This window comes from Lepidochelys olivacea, assembly GCF_965140295.1.
Source record: "Lepidochelys olivacea isolate rLepOli2 genome assembly, chromosome: 4".
NCBI lineage: Eukaryota > Metazoa > Chordata > Testudines > Cheloniidae > Lepidochelys > Lepidochelys olivacea.
The window spans coordinates 32,716,918-32,741,226 of NC_140414.1; the positions used below are offsets into that span (position 1 = coordinate 32,716,918).

Here is a 24,309-nt window from a genome sequence, read left to right on the forward strand (position 1 = left end):
ACAAACAGCTGCTGTTTGTAATATTTAATGAAAGCCAGGATTACTCACGAATGGGAGTGTATAAACATATGGTACAATTACACTGTAAACCTGCAGAACCCACACAAATCATATTTCACTAATTTTGGTTTGTTACTTTTTCATATTCAAAACTATGTAGTAATTATCACCGGTTGAGTCGAACAACAATGCAAAGGAGAAAAAGCTAAAAATCAAAGGCCAGACAAGTTAGGGTTTCTGTCCTATGAGATATATGTACATTGAAAAACAAAGCCTCAAGTGACTTATAAGGTTCTTACTTTAACTGGAGATTTAATACTGTAACCTGACAAGATCTGCCTCTTTATAGCACAAACTCATTAAAATTCAAAAGCCTCTCAGTATTTTAATAGTAGCAATGCTCAGAAGAGAACCGCTTTATAATTTAAATATAGAAAGGCACAGATTTCAAGGAAAGGCACTTAAAAAAGATAAAATTATTTCTATTGGTTACTTAAAATGTCATCCTCTTGCCTGGCATTCCAAGAGGCCTACAGAAGGCTGGAAAATGATTAAATCATGATAGATACTTGACTAGCAGATTAACACCAATCAACCTGTAGCTAAGGAATGTTAAAATTAGCTGTAAATATTAATCTCTACCACTTCCTAATCAATTCACCATTTCATCAAGCATCAGTCTTAAAACTGAAAATTCTATGGCAGATATTATTACCTGGCCCTTATTCAGCAGATCATTTAAGCACAGGTTTAATTTTAAGTACATTCTAAAATTCTAAACACACAGGCCACGATTCAAGAAAACAATGAAGTACATGCTTAAGCCCATCACGCATTAAAGTTCACTCTTTATAAAATTAAAACTTAAGCCTACCTGCAGAAAAAGATAAACATTAGACCACTCAGACAAATTCTGCCCTCAAAGCCCATCCATAAATACTGACTGACTTCAATGTGAACTGAATATGCATATCTCAGGTTAGTTTCTGCCCTATAAGTACCAGATAGAGGGTTAAAAAAGAAAAAAGATCAAGTGTCTAAGGGTATGTCTACACTACGAAATTAGGTCGATATTACAGAAGTCGATTTTTAGAAATTGATTTTACACAGTCGATTGTGTGTGTCCACACAAAGGACATTAAGTCAGCAGAGTGCATCCTCACTACCATGGCTAGCGTCAACTTACGGAGCAGAGCACTGTAGGTAGCTATCCCACAGTTCCCGCAGCCTGGAATTCTGGGTTAAGCTGCCAATGCCTGATGGGGCAAAAATATTGTTGTGGGTGGATTTGGGTACATGTCATCAATTGCCCCTCCCTCCATGAAAGCAATGGCAGACAATCGTTTCACGCCTTTTTTCCATGCGGATGCCATACTGCTTTCAGCAGATGGTGTAGTAGGACTGCTAACCGTAGTCATCCACCACTTCCTCTGCAACTCTGCTCCGCTGCTATTGTCTCAATAGCGAATTTCTCCATGCTGTCTGTCACGGGCTTCCGGGTACGTGTGTTCTTCCTCAGGAAATGTGCGCGGTGCTAACCATCATCCTCCACCGCTTCCGCTACAACTCTGCTCTCCTGAATCCACCTTGCAGATCCTCTCGTTGTTCTCTATAAATATCTATTCTTGTGGCATCCGTTGTCAGCCACCGCTTCCGCTGCAACTCTGCTCTCCTGCAGATGCCATACCACGGCAAGCATGGAGCCCGCTCAGATCATAGCGGCAGTTATGAGCATTGTAAACACCTTGGCATTATCCTGCAGTATGTTCAGAACCAGAACCTGCAAAAGCAGGCGAGGAGGCAACAGCAGCGCAATGACGAGAGTGATGAGGACATGGACACAGACTTCTCTCAAAGTACGGGCCCCGGTAATTTGGACATCCTGGTGGCAATGGGGCAGGCTCATGCCGTGGAACATCGATTCTGGGCCCAGGAAACAAGCACAGACTGGTGGGACTGAATAGCGTTGCAGGTCTGGGATGATTCCCAGTGGCTGCAAAACTTTCGCATGCGTAAGGGCACTTTCAAGGAACTTTGTGACTTGCTTTCCCCTGCCCTAAAGCACAAGAATACCAAGATGAGAGCAGCCCTCACAGTTCACAAGCGAGTGGTGATAGCCCTCTGGAAGCTTGCAAAGCCAGACAGCTACTGGTCAGTCGGGAATCAATTTGGAGCGGGCAAATCTGATGTGATCCAAGTAGCCAATGCAATCACTGAACTGCTGCTATCAAGGGTAACTCTGGGAAATGTGCAGGTCATAGTGGATGGCTTTGCTGCAATGGGATTCCCTAACTGTGGTGGGGCAATAGACAGAACGCATATCCCTGTCTTGGGACCAGACCACCTGGGCAGCCAGTACGTAAACCGCAAGGGGTATTTTTCAATGGTGCTGCAAGAACTGGTGGATCACAAGGGACGTTTCACCACCACCGAAGTGGGATGGCCGGGAAAGGTACATGACGCTCGCATCTTCAGGAACTCTGGTCTGTTTGAACAGCTGCAGGAAAGGACTTACTTCCCAGACCAGAAAATAACTGTTGGGGATGATGAAATGCCAATAGTTATCCTTGGGGACCCAGCCTACCCCTTAATGCCCTGGCTCATGAAGCCATACACAGGCTCCCTGGACAGTAGTCAGGAGCTAGTCAACTATACGCTGAGCAAGTGCAGAATGGTGCTAGAATGTGCATTTGGACCTTTAAAAGTGCGCTGGCGCAGTTTACTGACTCAGTTAGACCTCAGCAAAACCAATATTCTCATTGTTATTGCTGCTTGCTGTGCGCCCACAATATCTGTGAGAGTAAGGGGGAGACGTTTATGGTGGGGTGGGAGGTTGAGGCAAATCACCTGGCTGCTGACTATGTGCAGCCAGACACCAGGGCAATTAGAAGAGCACAGCAGGGCGTGCTGCATATCAGGGAAGCTTTGAAAACCAGTTTCATGACTGGCCAGGCTACAGTGTGACAGTTCTGTTTGTTTCTCCTTGATGAAAACCCACCCCCCCTTGGTTCACTCTACTTCCCTGTAAGCCAACTGCCCTCCCCCCTTCGATCACCACTTGCAGAGGCAATAAAGTCATTGTTGTTTCAAAATCATGCATTCTTTATTAATTCATCACACAAATAGGGGGATAACTGTCAAGGTAGCCCAGGAAGGGTCGGGGAGGAGAGAAGCACCGGGTGGGGTGGTGGATGAGGGAAGGACAAGGCCACACTGCACTTCAAAACTTATAGAATGCCAGCCTTCTGTTGCTTGGGCACTCCTCTGGGGTGGAGTGGTTGGGTGCCTGGAGCCCCACCCCCCAACCCACGTCTTGGGCGTTCTTGGGCGTCTTGGAGAGGAGGGCAGGCGGTTACACATGGGTTGCAGCAGAGGTCTGTGCTCCTGCTGCCTTTCCTGCAGCTCCACCACACACCGGAGCATGTCAGTTTGCTCCCCCATTAGCCTCAGCATTCCATCCTGCCTCCTCTCATCATGCTCCTCTCATCGCATTCATTTAACGCTTTCCTGGACTTTGCCATTGTTTGCCTCCACGCATTCTGCTGAGCTCTTTCAGTGCGGGAGGACTGCATGAGCTCAGAGAACATTTCATCACGAGTGCGTTTTTTTCACCTTCTTATCTTCACTAGCCTCTGGGACAGAGATGATAGGGGGAGTGTTGAAATATTTGCAGCTGCGGGAGGAAAAAAAAAAGGAGAGTAGTGCCAGAGAACTTCCTTCGTGTAATCCGAGAGGTGTATGAGGGATGCATCACCACCATTCGCTCGGTCAAAGGGGAAACCGCCGAGATCCCAATCCGGAGCGGAGTTAAGCAGGGCTGTCCCCTCAGCCCCATCATCTTTAACCTCGCCATGGAGCCGTTGCTGCGAGCGATCTCCAATGGCACAGATGGCTTCAACCTCCACGGTGAGAGGGTGAGCATTCTGGCTTACGTGGATGACCTGGTCCTGACTGCAGATGACCCAGGGAACCTCAAACGTATGCTAGATGCCACCAGTCGAGCTGCCAATTGGATGGGGCTCCGCTTCAATGCAAAGAAGTGTGCAACTCTCCACATTGACGGCAGCAAAAGGGACTTGGTGCAGATGACAGGGTTCCAGATCCAGGGCGAGCCCGTCATCCCCCTGGCAAAGGGGCAGGCGTACCAGTACCTCGGCACGCCGACGGGTTTCCATTTCCGCCGCCAAGATCGACACCTCCCTGCTAGCACCATGACAGAAGATAAATGCTCTGAACACCTTCCTGATCCCCTGCATCTCGTTCATCCTAAGGGGATCCGCTGTGACGGAGGTACCCCTCAACAAGGCAGACAAGATTGTCCGGCAGCTGGTGAAGAAGTGGCTGTTCCTTCCGCAGAGAGCCAGCAATGAGCTGGTCTACATTGGCCACAGGCATGGTGGTGCCAATGGGCCTGCATGGGCGACCTGTGTCACATCGTGGTGATCACCCACGCCTTCTGCCTGCTGATGTGTCCCAACGCCATTGTAAGTGTCATAAATATAAAGGGAAGGGTAAACCCCTTTAAAATCCATCCTGGCCAGAGGAAAAATCCTCTCACCTGTAAAGGGTTAAGAAGCTAAAGGTAACCTCGCTGGCACCTGACCAAAATGACCAATGAGGAGACAAGATACTTTCAAAAGCTGGGAGGAGGGAGAGAAACAAAGGGTCTGTGTCTGTCTGTGTGCTACTTTTGCTGGGGATAGACCGGGAATGGAGTCTTAGAACTTTAGTAAGTAATCTAGCTAGGTATGTGTTAGATTATGATTTCTTTAAATGGCTGAGAAAAGAACTGTGCTGAATAGAATGACTATTCCTGTCTGTGTGTCCTTTTTGTAACTTAAGGTTTTGCCTAGAGGGATTATCTATGTTTTGAATCTAATTACCCTGTAAGGTATCCACCATCCTGATTTTACAGAGGTGATTTCTTTACTTCTATTAAAAGTCTTCTTGCAAGAAAATTGAATGCTTTTTCATTGTTCTCAGATCCAAGGGTTTGGGTCTGTGGTCACCTATGCAAATTGGTGAGGATTTTTACCAAACCTTCCCCAGGAAGTGGGGTGCAAGGGTTAGGAGGATTTTGGGGGGAAAGACGTGTCCAAACTACGTTTCCCAGTAAACCCAGTTAGAGTTTGGTGGTGGCAGTGGAGATCCAGGGACAAAGGACAAAATTAATTTGTACCTTGGGGAAGTTTTAACCTAAGCTGGTGAAAGTAAGCTTAGGAGGTTTTCGTGCAGGTCCCCACATCTGTACCCTAGAGTTCAGAGTGGGGGAGGAACCTTGACAGTAAGGAACATCGCAGCAAATGCCCTCCATGACGCAACAAAGAAGCGGATCGGCAGAGCCCCCTCCAACCAAGACACCACCACCTTCCTGAGCGGTTACCTGGATGGCAAATTCAGACGGGATGGACGCAACATCGCTTCACTGTGGTCCCACGCTCGCAATGCCACGCATCATCTGGGGAAGCGCATCGGCTGTTGCTGGGAGTGGTGCGAGGAGCACCAGGAGCTGGGTGTCCTGGTACCGCAGATCAGGTCCAACGACAACAACATCATCACCCCAAGCACCAGGGGCATGCTGGAGTGGACCCTGAAGGCAGCCATCCACTCACTGTACATGGAAACCCTGAAGCGTAAACCAGAACAGGGTAAAGCCTTCGAGCAGTGGGACCAGCAAGTGGGACGCCAGCAACAACTTCCTCACCAGGGGCGGCTTCACCCATTTCACCGACTGGCAGTTCATCCGTGCCCGGCTCAACTGCATCCCGCTCAACGGAGCCATCCGCCACGGGAACCGAGACAAGCATTGTGGGAAGTGCGGCTACTCCAATGAGACCCTGCCCCACCTCCTGTGCAGCTGCAAGCCCCACTCCAGAGCCTGGCAGCTGCACCACAATGCCATCCAGAACTGCCTGGTGAAAGCCATCGCACCGCGCCTGGGGGAGGTCACCGTGAACTGCGCCATCCCAGGTACTGACAGCCAGTTGCGACCTGACATGGTAGTCACCGACGAGGCCCAAAAAAAGATCATCCTCGTCAATGTCATGGTCTCCTTTGAGAACAGGACCCTAGCCTTCCGCAAAGCCCGAGCTCGTAAGCTGGAAAAATACGCCCCCCTGGCCGACACCCTGAGAGCGAAGGGCTACGACGTGCAGATGGAAGCCCTAATTGTCGGAGCCCTGGGCGCTTGGGACCCCTGCAACGAGCATGTGCTGCGGACCTGTGGGATCAGTCAATGCTACGCACGGCTCATGCAGCACCTCATGGTCTCGGACACCACCCGATGGTCCAGGGACATCTACATTGAACACATCACCGGCCACCAACAGTAACAGGAGGTGTGAGCCAGTACGACAGCGTGCATCAACTATGAGAAAGGGACTGAGAGACTTTTTCCATTGGACCATATGAACTGGAACCATAAACTCACTGAACATTAAATCCCACCAAATGAGGGTAAATCCATCCTCATCATCGTATCCACTCATTAAACTCCACACCTGAACATAGTCATTATATGAACAACATACCCCCATATCTCAATGTCTGTACTTTGACCCGTTAAACTTTTACCCCCAATCGGGGAGATTGCCGATTATGTATTCCTTACGCCATCCGTTCCTAAACTGAATTTCGCACCCCTTGATAATCTGTACCTTATTCCCTGATAACCAGAAACTTCTATGCTTAAACTCTGTACCGTTTTCTTTTTACTTTAACATCATCTTATTAAATTTAAAAAGACACATTTTAGAGAACAACGGGTGGACCCTTTCATGGTGAACCAAGCTGTTAACATTACATAGCACATGTGCTTTCAGTACAAGTTCGCATTTTGCCTCTTATATTGAGGGCCTGCCAGTTTAGTGTGAGAGATCACACACACAGGGCCAGGCAACCAAATTCAGCTTGCAGGCAGCCATGGTAAGCCACAGTCTTTTGGCTTCTTCAATCTTCACAACATGTGGGAATGGTTTCAAACAGCAGCGCCCTCCTTTCCCATACCAAGCACCCGTTGGGTTGGCCATTTAAAAGGAGGAGCTACGGTTTTCGGGTTAATGTGCAGCACAAACCCAACTAACCCCCTCACACACACACACCCAATTCTCTGGGATGATAGCTTCACCCCTCCTCCCACCACGTGACTAGTATCAGGGAAGATCCCTAGCAGCCAAACACGAATAGTTCAGCATGAACAGGCTTCCCCCAACACCGTGTGGCTAAAAGTGGGGATGATTTCTTTTCAGCCACAGGCAAACAGCCCAGCAGGAACAGTACCTCTGAATGTCCCCTTAATAATGTCCCTGGAGGATTTCTGCTCCATTCCCAGACACATTAACAGACTTTTCCAGTAGCTGTACTGGCCGCGAATGCATCCCAAGTCTTCAGGGCAAATTAATCATTAAACATGCTTGTTTTTAAACCATGTATTATATTTACAAAGGTACACTCACCAGAGGTGCCTTCTCCAGCTTTATGGTCTGGAAGCCAGCCTTGGGAGGGTATTGGCTCCAGGGTGATAAACAGTTCCTGGCTGTCAGGGAGAATGGTTTCTCCACTTGCCTGTTGTGCACTATACTCCTCCTCCTCCTCCTCCTCATCTTCCTCACCCCAAAATCCTCATCCCCCCTTGCAGGTGTCCATGGACAGGGGTGGGGTAGTGGTAGAGGAACCCCCGAGAATTGCATGCAGCTCATTATAGAAGTGGCATGTCTGGGACTCTGACCCAGAGCAGCCGTTTGCCTCTTTGGTAGGCTTGCCTAAGCTCCTTAATTTTCATGCGGCACTGCTGCAGGTCCCTGCTATAGCCTCTATCCATCATGCCCTTGGAGATTTTTTCAAATATAACCTCTTTTGGAACGGAGTTCTGATAGCATGGATTCATCTCCCCATACAGCAATCAGATCCAGTACCTCCTGTTGGGTCCATGCTGGAGCTCTTTTATGATTCTGGGACTGCATGGTCACCTCTGCTGATGAGCTCACCACACTGGCCAAACAGGAAATGAAATTCAAAAGTTCCTGGTGTTTTTCCTGTGTACCTGGCTAGTGCATCTGAGTTGGAAGTGCTGTCCAGAGCAGTCACAATGGAGCAATATCGGAGGCCAAAACTGTTGAATTGCGTCCACACTACCCCAAATTCGACCCGGTGATGTTGATTTCAGCACTAAACCCCTCGTCAGGGAGGAGTACAGAAATCGATTTTAAGAGCCCTTTAAGTCGACAAAAATGGCTTCGTTGTGTGGATGGGTGCAGAGTTACATTGCTCTAACGCTGCTAAATTCGACCTAAACTTGTAGTGGACACCAGGGCTAAGAGACTTAGGAGCCTACAGCATGGTCTACACTCTGTGCAATGTACTTCGGTCCACTTAATTTCTGGTGTAGACATAGCTACATCAGCAGATTAATTCTTCCAGTGACCTAGTTACAGCCCCTCAGAGAAGAGAATTAACTACACTGATGGAAAGTCCCTTCCATTAATGTAGGAAGCGTCTGCACTAGAGTGGTACTGTGGTAGAGCTGCAACACCATAGCTGTGCCCCTGTAGCATAGACATATACTTAGTCCCATTTTCAAAATTGATTTAGGCACTTAGGGCCAGATTTACAAATGTATTTAGATATCTAAAGAAGCATATAGGCACCAAATGGGATTTACAGAAGTGCCTATGCAGGTTAGGCACCTAAATACCATTGAAAGTCATTTTTAAATTAAGGGCTAATGTACAAACTTTCTTTTTCATATGCCAGGAGATAAAGGACTTAAGCAGTTTCTCAGTCACAACACAGTAAAGGAGCAGGCACAAATTCATTTTTTAAATATCATAATAAATTTAAAGAACAGGGTTCCTTATATAGCAGATTAGGAAGTTAGTGACAAGCTAATAAGTGGAGTAAGACTGAAAGAATCTTTACCCTGCTCTGAACATGGCTACTGACATATTACACTAGCCAGGCATGAGTATCACTGTAATATATTTCTCATCCATTGTTCTATGGTGTGCACATTTCCTATTGTTTAGAATTCAACTTTTAGTCATAGCACACAAGAGTTTCTGAAGGAAGTTTATACTTTTGCAATCACTGACTATCCTGCTTGTCACTAAAACAAACTTTTTAAATTTTATTTTCATTGTTCCTAGACAATAAACAACATAGATCATTCTTAATGTGACGTTCCGAAGTAAATAAGTGGAATTGTCTGGGTATGTGGCATTGTTTGGCAATCTTAACTGTGCATTTCCATACTTTAAACTGTGCCCTTCAATTCTCAGTAATTACTGGCTTGGGATGGATAACCAATTCTTTTGTATAATACAAGTCAAATTAAATAATTATGTCATTGAAATTAATTTGAAAACTACCTCTTTTTGAAATTAATAGACATAAATAAAAATGGCATATTGTTACTTACTGAGTTATATCATACTCCCCAGGTCCAGGCCCTGCTTGAGCCTTAAATTCACTACGTTTTCCTGTTAAATTACCAAAATGTACTCCTTTATACTTCATGGCAGAATAAGTACCATTCTGAAAAATAAAGATAAAGACATTTTACAGATTGTGAGCCAAATTTTCTACCCCAGGTCTCTGACATACATAACTTAAAAATATAGACAGATCTGTTTCCCAAGTGTGATTCAAGGGTTATTACACTGCATCTTGGTTTGTGTACATCAGAGCTGATCATAAAAATTCCAGAAAAACTTGTTTTTGTATAAATCTGCCAACTTATCAAAAACAAACATTTTGTGGAAGCAGTTCCATTACAACCAAACTTCTGATGGACCCCACGGACGTTTCCTGCCTGCTTGCCCACCTGGCTTCTCAGCACCCTGCTAAACCAGAAGCCTCACAGCTTGGGAGCGCCAGCTCCCCTTCAGCTCACCAGGTGGGCTACTAAGGACCCAAAGCTTCCCAGGCTCCCTGGATGCCCAGCAGGCTACCAGGCTGACTGCCATGGAGCTGGAGACTGCAGAAGTGAGGACTGAATTTGACATAATTCCTATCAGTTTCAATCCTTAATAGCTGGTATGAAACTGACCAGACTCTCATTTGGGGGGCAGCCAGAAATCCCAGTTTGCACAGTTCATGTTTTGGTGGAATGTTGTGGAATCTCAGTACCATGATCATCTTTGAGATTTTGGCTTTTCACCCCAAATTGGGAGAAAAACATTTCTGAGGAACCAAAATTCAGTTTCCCTATGTGCTCTAGTGCACATAGATAAATCTTCAAGTAGTATTTCTTAATTCACATCTCTCCTAAAATGACCATACGTATTTCTGTATTTACTAAAGTTAGTGCCCTCATTTTAGCTTTCACATACAGAATAGTTCCCTAGTCAGACCTTGTCACATCAGGTAAACAGTCTGTAGCTTTCTCAGAGACACACCCATAATTGATGTGAAAAAGCAGGTGCCCATTAGCAGTTCCCCTCCAAAATATATGGACTAATAACCCCATATAACACAAAATACAAAAAGGACAAATATGCCAAAACTTAGATGCAGCATTCTGCATCAAGTAATAACCTTTAGCCCCTCCATGCCACTCATCCATTATCTGTCCAATTATACCATGTTTATGGCAGCCACACACTCATCACTCTAGCAGTCAAATGCATAGAATCATAGACTTTAAGGTCAGAAGGGACCATTATGATCATCTAGTATGACCTCCTGCACAACGCAGGTCACAGAATCTCACCCACCAACCCCTGTAACAAACCCTTAACTTATGTCTGAGCTATTGAAGTCCTCAAATCGTGATTTAAAGACTTCAAGGTGCAGAGAATCCTCCAGCAAGTGACCCGTGCTCCACGCTGCAGAGGAAGGCGAAAAACCCCCAGGGCCTCTGCCAATCTGCCCGGGAGGAAAATTCCTTCCTGACCCCAAATATGGCGATCAGCTAAACCCTGAGCATGTGGGCAAGATTCACCAGCCAGAAATCCAAAAAAGAATTCTCTGTAGTAACTCAGATCCCACCTCATCTAACATCCATCACAAGCCACTGGGCATATCTACCGCTAGTAGTTGAAGATCAATTAATTGCCAAAATTAGGCTATCCCATCAGATCATCTCCCCCATAAACTTATCAAGCTTTGTCTTGAAGCCAGATATGTCGTTTGCCCCCACTGCTTGCCTTGGAAGGCTGTTCCAGAACTTCACTCCTCTGATGGTTAGAAACCTTAATCTAATTTCAAGTCTAAACTTCCTGATGGCTAGTTTATACCCATTTATTCTTGTGTCCTCATTGGTACTGAGCTTAAATAATTCTTCTCCATCCATGGTATTTATCCCTCTGATATATTTATAGATAGCAATCATATCTCCTCTCAGCCTTCTTTTTGTTAGGCTAAACAAGTCATTGAGTCCGCCTTTCATAAGACAGGTTTTCCATTCCTCGGATCATCCTAGTAGCCCTTCTCTGTACCTGTTCTAGTTTGAATTCATCCTTCTTAAACATGGGAGACCAGAACTGCACACAGTATTCCAGGTGAGGTCTCACCAGTGCCTTGTATAACGGTACTAAAACCTCCTTATCTCTACTGGAAATACCTTGCCTGATGCACCCCAAGACCACATTAGCTTTTTTCACGGCCATATCACATTGGCAGCTCATAGTCATCCTATGATCAATCAATACTCCAAGGTCCTTCTCCTCCTCCGTTACTTCTAATTGATGCGTCCCCAGCTTATAACTAAAATTCTTGTTATTAATCCCTAAATGCATGACCTCGCACTTTTCACTATTAAATTTCATCCTATTACTATTACTCCAGTTTACAAGGTCATCCAGATCTTCCTGTATGATATCCTGGTCCTTCTCTGTATTGGCAATACCTCCCAGCTTTGTGTCGTCCGCAAACTTTATTAGCACACTCCTGCTTTTTGTGCCAAGGTCAGTAATAAAAAGATTAAATAAGATTGGTCCCAAAACCAATCCTTGAGGAACTCCACTAGGAACCTCCTTCCAGCCTGACTGTTCACCTTTCAGTGTGACCCGCTGTAGTCTCCCCTTTAACCAGTTCCTTATCCACTTTTCAATTTTCATATTGACCCCCATCTTTTCCAATTTAGCTAATAATTCTCCATGTGGAACCATATCAAATGCCTTACTGAAATCGAGGTAATTTAGATCTACTGTGTTCCCTTTGTCTAAAAAATCTGTTACCTTCTCAAAGGAGATCAGGTTGGTTTGATACGATCTACCTTTTGTAAAACCATGTTGTATTTTGTCCCAATTACCATTGACCTCAATGTCCTTAACTACTTACTCCTTCAAAATTTTTTCCAAGACCTTGCATACTACAGATATCAAACTAACAGGCCTGTAGTTACCCAGGTCGCTTTTTTTACCTTTCTTAAAAATAGGAACTATATTAGCAATTCTCCAGTCATACGTTACAACTCCTGAGTTTACAGATTCATTAAAAATTCTTCCTAACGGGCTTGCAATTTCATGTGCCAGTTCCTTTAATATTCTTGGATGAAGATTATCCGGGACTCCTGATTTAGTCCCATTAAGCTGTTCGAGTTTGGCTTCTACCTCGGATGTGGTAATATCTACCTCCATATCCTCATTCCCATTTGTCGTCCTACCATTATCCCTAAGCTCCTCATTAGCCTCGTTAAAGACTGAGGCAAAGTATTTGTTTAGATATTGAGCCATGCCTAGATTATCCTTAACCTCCACTCCATCCTCATTGTTAAGCAGTCCCACTTCTTCTTTCTTTGTTCTCTTCTTATTTATATGGCTATAAAACCTTTTACTGTTGCTTTTAATTCCCTTTGCAAGATCCAACTCTACATGGTGTGATGGGGCAAGGCCAGATGGCTATAGAAAAGTAGTGGGAGATAGATATATTAGCTCCAGGCTAAACAAATCCCTGGTACCAGGATAAGTGAAATGGCAGCTGCTCCAGGTCAGTTAAGACACCTGGGGCCAATTGAGAACTTTCCAGAAGGTAGGGAAAAGGCTAGGTTGATTGGGACACCTGAAGCCAAACAGGGGCTGGCTGAAACTAGTTAAAAGCCTCCCACTTAGTCACGTGGCTGTGCATGTCAGGAGCTGTGGGAGGAAGTTGTGCTGTTGGAGAGGTTGAGTAGTACACACCATATCAGGCACAAGGAAGGAGGCCCTGAGGTAAGGGTGAAGCGGAGCTTGAGGAAGTGAGGGCTGCTGTGAGGGAAGTAGCCCAGGGAATTGTACATGTCATGTTTCTAAAAGGTCAGCTACCATAGCTGATACTATTAGGGTCCCTGGACTGGAGCCCGGAGTAGAAGGTGGGCCCAGGCTCCCCACCACCACCTTTGCCCCCTGATTAATCACTGAGACTGGGAGACAACAGAGACTGTGCAAGGAAGGATAACTTCTCCTTATCTCCCTCGCTGGCTTATGATGAAAATGGCTCAGTAGACTGTGACCCTTGTCTCTAGAGAGAGAAGGGTTACGCGCAAGGTCACGGTGAGCCTCTGAGGCTAGCGAAATCCGCCAGGAAACGTGGGACCCACGGAGGCAAGGACAGAGCTTTGTCACAATGGCTTTTGGCCTTTCTCACTTTATCCCTACATGTTCTGACTTCAGTGAGGTAGCTTTCCTTGCTAATCCCTCCCATCTTCCACTCCTTGTAGGCTTTCTGCTTTTTCTTAGTCACCTCTCTGAGATGCTTGCTCATCCAGCTTGGTCTACAACTCGCCTATGATTTTTTTTCCCTTTCTTGGGATGCAGGCTTCTGATAATTTCTGCAACTTTGATTTGAAGTAATTCCAGGCTTCCTCCGCCTTTAGATCCACAAGTTTTTCAATCCAATCCACTTCCCTAACTAATTTCCTTAATTTTTTAAAATTAGCCTTTTTGAAATCAAAAACCCTAGTCACAGATCTATTTTTGTTTATCCTTCCATTTAGTTTGAACTGAATTAGCTCATGATTGCTCGAACCAAGGTTGTCCTCTACAATCACTTCTTCTATGAGGGCCTCACTGCTCACCAAAACCAAATCTAAAATGGCATCCTCTCTTGTCAGTTCAGCAACTACTTGGTGAAGGAATCCATCAGCTATCGTATCCAGGAAAATCTGAGCCCTATTATTATTACTAGCACTTGTCCTCCAGTCTATATCTGGGAAGTTAAAGTCTCCCATGATCACACAATTCCCATTAGTATTTACTTCTTTAAAAACATTAAAGAGATCTCTATCCATATCCACATCGGATCCTGGCGATCCATAGCACACCCCAAGCACTATCCCAGGGCAGGCTCTCATAGCTTTTTTCCCCAGTGTGGTTTTTGCCCAGACAGACTCTGTCTTATCCAGTCCATCACTTCTTATTTCTTTACAGTCTACCTCATCATTGATATACGATGCTACTCCACTACCTTTGCCTTTATTTCTGTCTTTCCTAAATAGCACCATACCCTTCAATACCTGTACTCCAGTCATGACTACTAATCCACCATGTTTCTGTTATCCCTATCATATCTGGTTTCACTTCCTACACCAGTAGCTCTAGTTCCTCCATTTTGTTACCTAGGCTCCTCGCATTAGTGTACAAACATCTTAATTTTTGCTGTTTGGCTTCGCTCACATTCTTTACCCAATTAGGCACAGACATTCTACCGCCAATATTACCTGTTAGATTGCTATGTACACTGCCCTTCTGCCCTATGTCCATTCTGCTACCCCCGGCTGTATCCTTTCTTACTTCGTTTTCTTCCCTCTCAAAGAGCACAACTGGCGTGGAGATTACCTGGACATCTCCCCCGAATTCCTAGTTTAAAACTCTCTTGATCAGTTGTGCCATCCTCCATCCTAGAAATCTATTTCCCTCCTTACTCAGGTGATGTCCATCCCGAGAGAATAGTCCTCTGTCTATGAATGCTTCCCAGGGGCCATACATCCCAAAGCCCTCCTTGTAGCATGACTGCCTGAGCCATCTGTTGATTATCATAATCTTGTCACACCTTTGTTGCCCTTCCCTAGGAACAAGCAGAATCCCACTGAAGATCACCTGTGCCTCAATTTCCTTTAGCATCTTTCCCAACCTGGCATAGTCTCCCTTGATATGTCCCAGCGAGAATCTAGCCGTATCATTTGTTCCCACATGAAGGATAATCAATGGATTCTTTCCTGCTCCCGTTAGGATTCTCTTCAGCCTCAGGTCCACATCCCGTATCTTAGCACCCAGCAGATAGCACACCCTTCTGTTCTCTGGGTCAGCTCTTGTTACAGGCCTGTCTATTTTTCTCAGTAATGAGTCCTCAATCACATGGACCTGCCTTTTCCTGGCAATGGTGCGATTCTCCAGTCTATCCCCTGTTCCATCTGGCCACAAGTCCTCTTGATTCATATTGTCCCTTGCAAATCCTCTGCATCCCATCCTGTATCCTCCTGGGGCTCCTATTTGATGTTGTTATCTCCATTGACGCTTGCCCTCTTCCAATAGGACTATCTGCTCTTCTATTTTTCCTTGCCCTCTCACCTTCAGTGACCACCTGCTGTGCCCCTTCTTCATTTTCCAACTCTGCAAACCTGTTCCTGAACTCTATTTCTCCTTCACTGCCCCATCTTTTTCTCTGCCTGGTTCTCCTAGTCAGATGCTTCCACTGTCCACTTTCCTCACCCAGCAGTATCCCCTCAGAGTTCTTTGGTCCTGCTTCCATCTGCAAGTATGAGCTTTTACCTTCAGCCTCCTCAAGTCTTTGCTCCATCATCCGCTCGAACCCCCTTCTAAACTCAACCAGAGTCTCCACCTGCATCTCCAATCCTAGGATCTTCTCTTCCATCAGCTCTATCAGGCGGCATTTCATGCAGACGAAATTCTGTACAGGTACCCCCTCCAGGATATGTACATGCCACAGCTTCTCCATCCAGTCATCTTCATAGTGTCTTCCAGTACTTGGGTCACTACCACTGCTGCCTCTGTGTCTGTCATAGCCTTCTCACCTAAGTCTTGTTAGTCTGGGAAACACCAACCAAAACAAAACACCCACCCACAGCAAAACAAATCCCCATATAACACTCAGTGGACTTTAGATAACGTAGACCAGAAGAGACAGGTCCCTTAATGAAAGGCTGTCAAACAACTGAAATTTCATCTTCATGTCACATCATTCTGCCCCACTATCCATTCATGTCATGCTCCAATTTCACATTTGTGCCAGGTGACTGGTTACATAAATTTACGCATAGGTCATGAGTCTTAAATAGCTGGAGAAAATATGTACAGCGGTGTAAAACTCACCAACTTTGGTTCACAGGGTGTTTGTGCAAACCTTTTATTTGGTTTGGGTTGTTAACACCTGAGTTTTGCATTCAGATGTATCCAAATATTTGAAGTAAAACTCAGTCAAGACCCCTGAATTTCACCCAATTTCATGTCAAACATTTAAAAGGACAAACATTAAGAAATAACTGTTAGGAACAAAAGCTGCGATTTATAAAGGGGTTTGAAAAAGTTTGGCATGAAATTCAATGGGAGTTGGACACCTGATCCTAAAGTGCCTTTGAAAATCCCAAACAAAAAATATAAAGTTTTTTACAACAATTCCAGACACTTAAAACTGGAACCAGAATGAACATAACTGCCTTCTCAGAAACATGATGGGATAGTGATCCTTGGATACACATTATTGGTATACAAGACAGATAAATTAGGTTAAAGTGGAAAAGATGGTATATTAGGCAGATACGGTAGCAGTGCCTCTAGTCAAGAGTGACATAAGCCCATTTTCAGCTGCTTAAAAAAGTGCTAAACAATCATTCAGGCTGACAGTTCCCATGCCTGGTCTTTGAGTTTTTTAAACTTTTGGCAAAAACAGTTCAGCAATTTTTAAGAACAAATTTAGAGAAAAAAAGGTAGCTTTCCCAATATTGAAAAATCTTTCCATTTCTTTGAAGAGCTCTAATTCTTCCACGGTTTGGAATAGGGACTTGAGCATCAAGAGGAAGTCAGTCCTGGAATCAGAAAGGCGCCTTTTGCTTTCCCCAAGAAAATCCACCCAGAACTTCTTGACTTATAAGCCTCTGAAAATCATCATCTTCATTTATGAGTAAATGGTTTTTAGAGGTTTGCTGCTAGAATTTTCAGACGTTCTATCTGCACTATGCATGCCCCAGCCCCAGAGAACACCTGCATGCTCATGCATCAAGTATGCTCCCATGTCCCACTTGGGTTTCTTTGTAGTAGGCACAGAGCTGGAACTTCAGATAGGACACATGCACAACAGCATCCTCTTCCCTCTGGCGTAGGGGAAGGAATCTTTTCTTGACTTCAGCCAAGCACTTTCAGTGACTGGTGTTCATAATTATGTAAACGTACTATTGAGCAAGGCCTCAGATTTAAAAGGTAGGTAAATGTTCTCCTCATTTTACAGAAAGGGGACATGGCATAGCTTGTACAAGAATACTTCTAGCATCCCGGGACTAGAACCCTGTCTTCAATATGGCTCTAAGTCCCATCCGTTTAAGTGACACTGCATTTGAGAATGAATATTACAAATCTGTATGCTTGGCTGTGCTGTCTGAAACTACTAGATCACACTCCCTTCCAGAACCAGGAATCTAACCAAGGAATCCTGATTCCCAACATTCTTCTGATGTCTAGAAAATAGTTGTGTAAGTCACAGGCTTCCCTCTAATGACTGGTCCACATAGCAGTATTAGGCTGTTATCCTCTATCAGTTACTCTCATAAGTGGTAGAGATCTGTCCTGTGAATCTTGAGATCCTGGATTCAAACCTTGCTGATGACCCATGAGTAAGTCATTATTATTCCATGATGGAATGAGAGGGGGGGTTTTCAGCTTGCTTTTCAAAAAATATAGTAAATGACATGTAAAAACTACATGAAAAAGATTAAAGTTGCAAAATCATACCTTCAAAAAAGTTAGCAGAATTAGGGTCTTCCTTGCAACCTTCTGAGTGTATGCATTATGGTACAGTCTTTAGTTACAGGATCACATACTTTTCTACATGACCTCTGCTTTATCCAGTTCAAAGGGCGGAGAGTGACTGAGGCAGAGGGTTGCAAGAAGTATTGTGTTTCAGACACTGGACTATGACCTAGAACAGCTGGGTTCTATTTCTCAATCCGTCATAGTATCAGGGGGTAGCCCTGTTAGTCTGTATCCACAAAAACAACGAGGAGTCCGGTGGCACCTTAAAGTCTAACAGATTTATTTGGGCATAAGCTTTTGTGGATAAAAAACCCACTTCTTCAGATGCATGGAGTGAAAATTACAGATCCAGGCATTATTATACAGACACATTATTATACTGGCCCTTTTCTTCATGTGTCAGACTCATAATGCATATGCTTACAACACCATCAGAGAATGCTGTTACTCTCATCTACCTGAAAACATGCGCACTCCTTCAACTACTTGCTCAGAGAATAAAACAAAACAAGAACCAGAATACTTGATGGTGGAATGCATATTTAAAGGTTTCGTCTTCCCTATATAGCAATGCACCTAACAAATATAGTGCAGCATATATTTTCACATGTTAATCCAGACCCATAAGTATAATCCATAAATGGTTTCCACAGGTTTTCAAATAGATCTCCCTTCCTTGCATATGAAAAAAATCATTATCCCAAGAGATGCAATCTGAGTAAGGCTAACTGTCCATTCAGCCTCTGTTGTGAGAGCTCTGTCTTTCCAATATCTTAAAAATTATTCTCTTTGCCGCCATTAATAGACTCTGCATCCAGGATGCTGTCCTTGGTGAAATGTTAGTCCAAGCACATATACTGTTTAGTACAAACAAAGTTTGATTAGCAGAAGTCCTTGTTCAAGAAGGATGATCGTCTTCCCTGTCACCTTTTTCCAATATGCACATGAATTCACAGATCTGAAAATATAGGGATAAAATGTCTGACATAGTTTTGACCCCGTTGTCAAAAATGTATAATTCCTGGATGCATTCTACCCATTTTCAGGGGTACCTGCTATACATTAAAATTCAAATGCTTACAAATTTTACATAGAATTTTGTCAACTGTTACAAAATTAAGAAACCAAAATATTTTCCTTTCTTGTGCACCTCTACCTCACTTTCACCTCCTATAACTGGCATAAGATGCCACTATTATATATATAGAAAAATTATATAAAATATATTCTTGGTGAGAACTACCTCTAATTTTCACAGTTAATAGGACTTTAGCACCATCAGGTGACTTCTGTCAGGCAACATTTACTATTGTTCTAGTATATAACCACAACTGTAAATAATGCTTTTGTTCAGATATGGCTAGATCCAACTTTATTTAACTGGAAAAGATTAGGGCCAGATCATCATGTGGGGATCTGTGCATGGCGCAGAACCTTCCCACAGCAGGAAAAGTCCGGTCCATTTGAACCACTCTGGCTAGGTGTCAGAGGACCCCCAAAGCTTGATAGCCCTGAACTCCAACATATCGTCCATGATCTGTGGAGACATTGGGTGACAATGGCCTCACACCAGTCAGTCTTAATTTCTTTGACCACTTAATGGGTGAAATATAAATGTCCTTCAAATGGAATCCCATCCAGAAGAACAGCTGCTGTGAAAATAGCAAGGTTGTGGGGGGCAAACGGGCGAAAATTTTAAGAAAGAATACGCAGAGCTATAGCAAGGATATCAAGGCCCATTAAGAAGGAAAATGGACACAGGTAGACTGTCATGTTACTAGGACATCATTTCATTAATATGTTTTTGCTTTTCTCTCAAGGGAAGCAATACCTGGCGAGCTAATAACTTCATACAGTGCAAGAGTATCTGGCCCATAGTTAAATTCCATTCAGAAGTATATATTAAAGACACATATGTATTGAACTTTTTATATCCTGAATGTCCTTGAAGTATATACAAAGTCCTTTTGTTATCCTATAAATAAAATGGATGGTGTGTTTAATGATAGTGGTATTGGAAATCATGTAAAAATTTTAAAAAAAATGTAAGAGAGACATTAAAAAGTTATAGCAGGAATTCTCCTACTTCATACAAAGCCTGCTTTAAAAACTCTGGCTTATTCCACAGTAGTCAATGGGAGTTTAGTTTTGCCATTGATTTAAATAAGGCAGGATTTCACCCTATCTTTAAAAATTATTTTCCATGAAAAATTGAAAAGGACACTAAATTAAAAATATTTTCTATGCATCTTTTAAATTTGAACACATTGCATGATTAATAGGAAAATTATTTGTCTTGCTCCCTTACTAATTTATTTTTTAGCACACATTATGTAATCTAATAGTGGTAGGAAAGAAACAGTGCCATCCAGAGGATTCAGGGGCCTGGGGCAAAACAATTTCGGGGGCTCCTTTCCATAAAAAAAAGTTGTGATACTATAGTATAGTATATTGCCCCAGGGCCTGGGGTAAATTATCCCACTTGCCCCCGCCCCGGGCGGCTCTGGAAAGAAAACTAATCAGATATGTACTAATTTAAAAAATGTCTTAAGCAACCTACGCTCAGTACATAACAACTATGTTGCCCCAACTTCAAAATATTGCTATAAATGCCTTTAGTAATGCTTTATACAGTAAAATGTTTAAGACATATGATTTGTTCAATGAGCAATTTTAGAATTGCTTTATTTAGTTTACAGAAGTTCAAAATAATTTTCATATTTGTGCTTTACCCACATGCTTAACTTAAGTGTCTTCTTGAATTGGGCCTTAGTTTGCTAATTATTGGAAACAGAGTATGTAAGGAACAGATGTATTTTCATTTATTATATATCATTTATTCAGCACTCAAAAGTGTGTTAGGCACTTCATAAAACAGATACAATGGTACAATCCCTATTCCAAAGACCTTATACTACAATTTTAGATGTGACCCTGTAAAGGGATAGCACGAGGAAGGGAAATCCGATTTTATAATCCGATTTTGTCAGTTATGGTATGTGAACATCTTGATGGTTCCATTAAAGTTAATTTCTACAGTATGTTACTCATTTTTTAAGACAATATAGAACAAGTCAATTTTTAGAGATATGGATGAGGAAAATGGTGGCCCAATGAAAAACAATTAAAAATAATTCATATTCAGCATACAGAGCCAAAATCAAATCAAGTAAGGAAACACAAAAATAAAGTAATTAAAATGCATCAATCAGGAAAATTACATTTTAATGCAATTATATTTTTACCTTTAAAAAAATATGTAGCATTACCAGCTGCTTGTCTTCTGAGCTCATTATGCAAGGTTAGGTCTTTCTTCACTTGAAGACAGACACTGTCTAACATATAAAATTTCAGGAAATAGAAACTAACTAATGATAAAATCCCCAAAGGCAAACCTGCATGAGTTGGCATTTTAATTATGAATGCATTGTGTATTTGGATTAAAAAGACATGCAACATCACCTTCCGAAAAGGGAAGTGTGGCAAAACAATGAATTGAGAAATACAGAAGTAGTTTTAATGACAGACACTCTAAAGTTCATTATCACAGTGATTTGTCCTATATGTTATTTTAATGACCTAAAACTTTCTACTCAGCCCCTACAGCTTACTTCATAATTATGCAGACCTTTAGTTTTACTATCATGGCATGATTATCTGATAAAGTATACAAAGTTATAAACCTATATAAATGTAAATGAATTACTGAATCTCTTGTATTTAAGGTTATTGAACAACCTTCATAAAGAATTAACTTTTCATTTATTACTAAGCTCAATGTTACTGTCACCAGTGGCTTTGACAAAGATTAAATCATCTACGCATTTTTTAAATTTTTGAGATTTTTTTCCTGATGGAGTGTCATACAGTATGCTTTTTTCATTCCACACTGAAATCCAATACTTAAATGTTTAGAAATATGCAAGAATCTTCGAGTCCACAAACATTTGACATCAAGAGAGCATTTTTAGTGATTCAAGCAGTTCCACAATTTTAAAGGTGATCCAATAACTGCCTATTCTTTTTCAACCTCAAAACACTTTAAAAACATCATCTTATATACACAGATTAAAACTCTGCATTAAAAATAATATAAATTGACTGCTACTTAACTCACTACCCTTTGCATTACTCAGGTAAAATATCCCATCTGTAATGGAATTAAAAAGCCTTTTAGAAATACTGTCATAGACTGAAGAATAAATTGATGCACTCTTAATAACTCTAAATCACCAAGCTCTTTATGCCAAGAAGTGTTGACAATACCAACTTCAAGGTCACTGTCAACTTGGTAAGTCATTAGCAAATAAAATATGGCTTAATTGAAGCAAACTCAGCAAGGAGCTGCATTATTTTAAGTGAACATTGCAGTATAACTTGAAGAAGAATTACTAATCGCCACTCCCGTTGACAATGAAATAGATGAAGAAGGTGCTTTGTAACTTTTTTCTATGACTTTCCCGTAATTAAATATGGAAATAGATTCCGTGAAGAATTAAAAGTCCCAGAGTGCATTAATTTCAGGCACTAATGGACTGCCTTCCAGTGTTGAAGCACGCAGGTAGTTCCCAGCATGATTCCAACTTTAGCTAATATGTCAGTGTCAGACTCCAGCTGTATTCCTAGCTTGAATACCCAACTTTGAAAAGCAGATTTGGGATGATTCCACATGCTGTTTTAAATGGACGAAAAATGTGTGTTTCATATTCTGAAATGTTACCTAAAACTTTATGTATGTGTTGTCATAAAATGGCTTGGATTAAAGCTGTGACCTAATTGCCTGAAGATGTGGACAAACTAACTACACATACACACGGCTTATGGAACCTTTATAACCAGCTCACTCACAAATTACATATTTCATGAAGTAGTGTAAATAAACTATACTTTTGTATAATGTATTTTAAAATATATTTAAAGAAATCTTTAAAAAAATAATACACCTGATTTAGCTATTTTTCTTCCCTTTTCCTAACTTGAGCTGCTAATGCCACCATCTTCACAATGGGAGTAAGCCTTTTGCAGATCCTGTTACTTTAGAATAGAGAGCAGCTCTCAGGTCAGACCTCTCCATTCTGCTGCTCTATTCATCTAGTCTGTCCTTATCACACTGTACCAGCACAGTTCCCTCCAACCACTATTTTATGGGCAAACAGCCGATTTCCAAAGAGTTCCCTAAGTCCCAGCCTGACACTCCCACCAGTACATCACAGCAGCTGCCAACATGTAAACCCTTCACATGGCTCCCTGGAAGAAACACAGAAAATAAACCACCTTTTTTTAAAACTAACTCTTAGAGCACTGTGATCAGTTTAAACAACGTAAGTATTTGTATTATAAAAATAGCAAATGGTTATTTTCATTAAAGTCTCTGCAGAGCTCCATCAGTATCAAAGGGTCTGGCCCAGTATCACAAGGAGGAGCGACAGATTTTTATTAGTACTGCATATAAGCCACCCTAATCAACCAAAGTACCTAAATATGTTTATCTTAAAGCATGTGAGTAGTAGTCATCAGGCCTATGCACATGCTTATAGTTATACACTTGCTTAAGTGCTTTGCTGGACTGAGGCCTTAGATCAGGTTGAAACTCAGAGTGCTTTGGGAATTCAATTGCTTATCCAAAATAGTACCCATGGGAAAAGACTAGGCCAACCCCAGGGAGTCACATGAGAACAGTAGCAGATGAGGGAAAGAAGGATCAGAAGGGAAGGTCTGGACTGAAGTAATGCACACATTAATATGAGAAAAACTATACAGTTCTCCCACACCATCTCTCTATAAGCAAAGAAACTCAGTAATCTAGGAAAAAGAGAAAGCAGAAATAGAAAAACAGACTATCACAGGCACTGCATAATACATACTGAAAGAAAAGAATACCTGAAAAATATTTTAAATATATTGTCAACTTTGTTTGGGCTTTTTATCATTTTATTTCTTTTCTAATATTGTTTTATATCGTTTTGTTAACTGTAAAGCACTTAAGCCTCTTATTAGATGAAAGGAAACAATAAGTAAAAACTATAATTTAAACAGATACACCTTTTGTAAATATATAGGTGTTCTAAAATCAAATTTTCAAAAAAATTATAAAAAAAGGAACTCATTTATTAGTACAATGAAACTCTCCAGTTCTGAAATGCTGGTGTATGTCTACCATGTATATTCACTGACGAAAACACAGACTGGGATTGTTATTGCTTATGTAGTCCCACAAGAAATATTTTCAAAATCAAGATATTAACAAATCCTACAGAAACTATTTACAGTATTAACCACACCTGGTTAGAAAGATTATCATCTGTAATATAACACAAACTGTTTCTATATTGAAACAGAAGTTACAAATCATAGCCTTAAAGTACCTCTATGTAAGAGAGCCCTCAAAACAAATGAGCAGTTGCCCAGT

At 42.3% G+C, this 24,309-nt stretch overlaps 1 protein-coding gene across 2 annotated transcripts in view; it reads right to left on the reverse strand.

The window, feature by feature from the left end:
* The window catches only part of STPG2 (sperm tail PG-rich repeat containing 2), a 410,524-nt gene that overhangs the window by 370,077 nt on the left and 16,138 nt on the right, over nt 1–24,309 (reverse strand). For both annotated transcript variants that reach the window (XM_084625502.1, XM_084625501.1), the window contains exon 6: nt 9,416–9,531. In XM_084625502.1, coding sequence (XP_084481628.1) covers nt 9,416–9,531 — 116 coding nt within the window. The remainder of the gene's footprint in view (nt 1–9,415; nt 9,532–24,309) is intronic.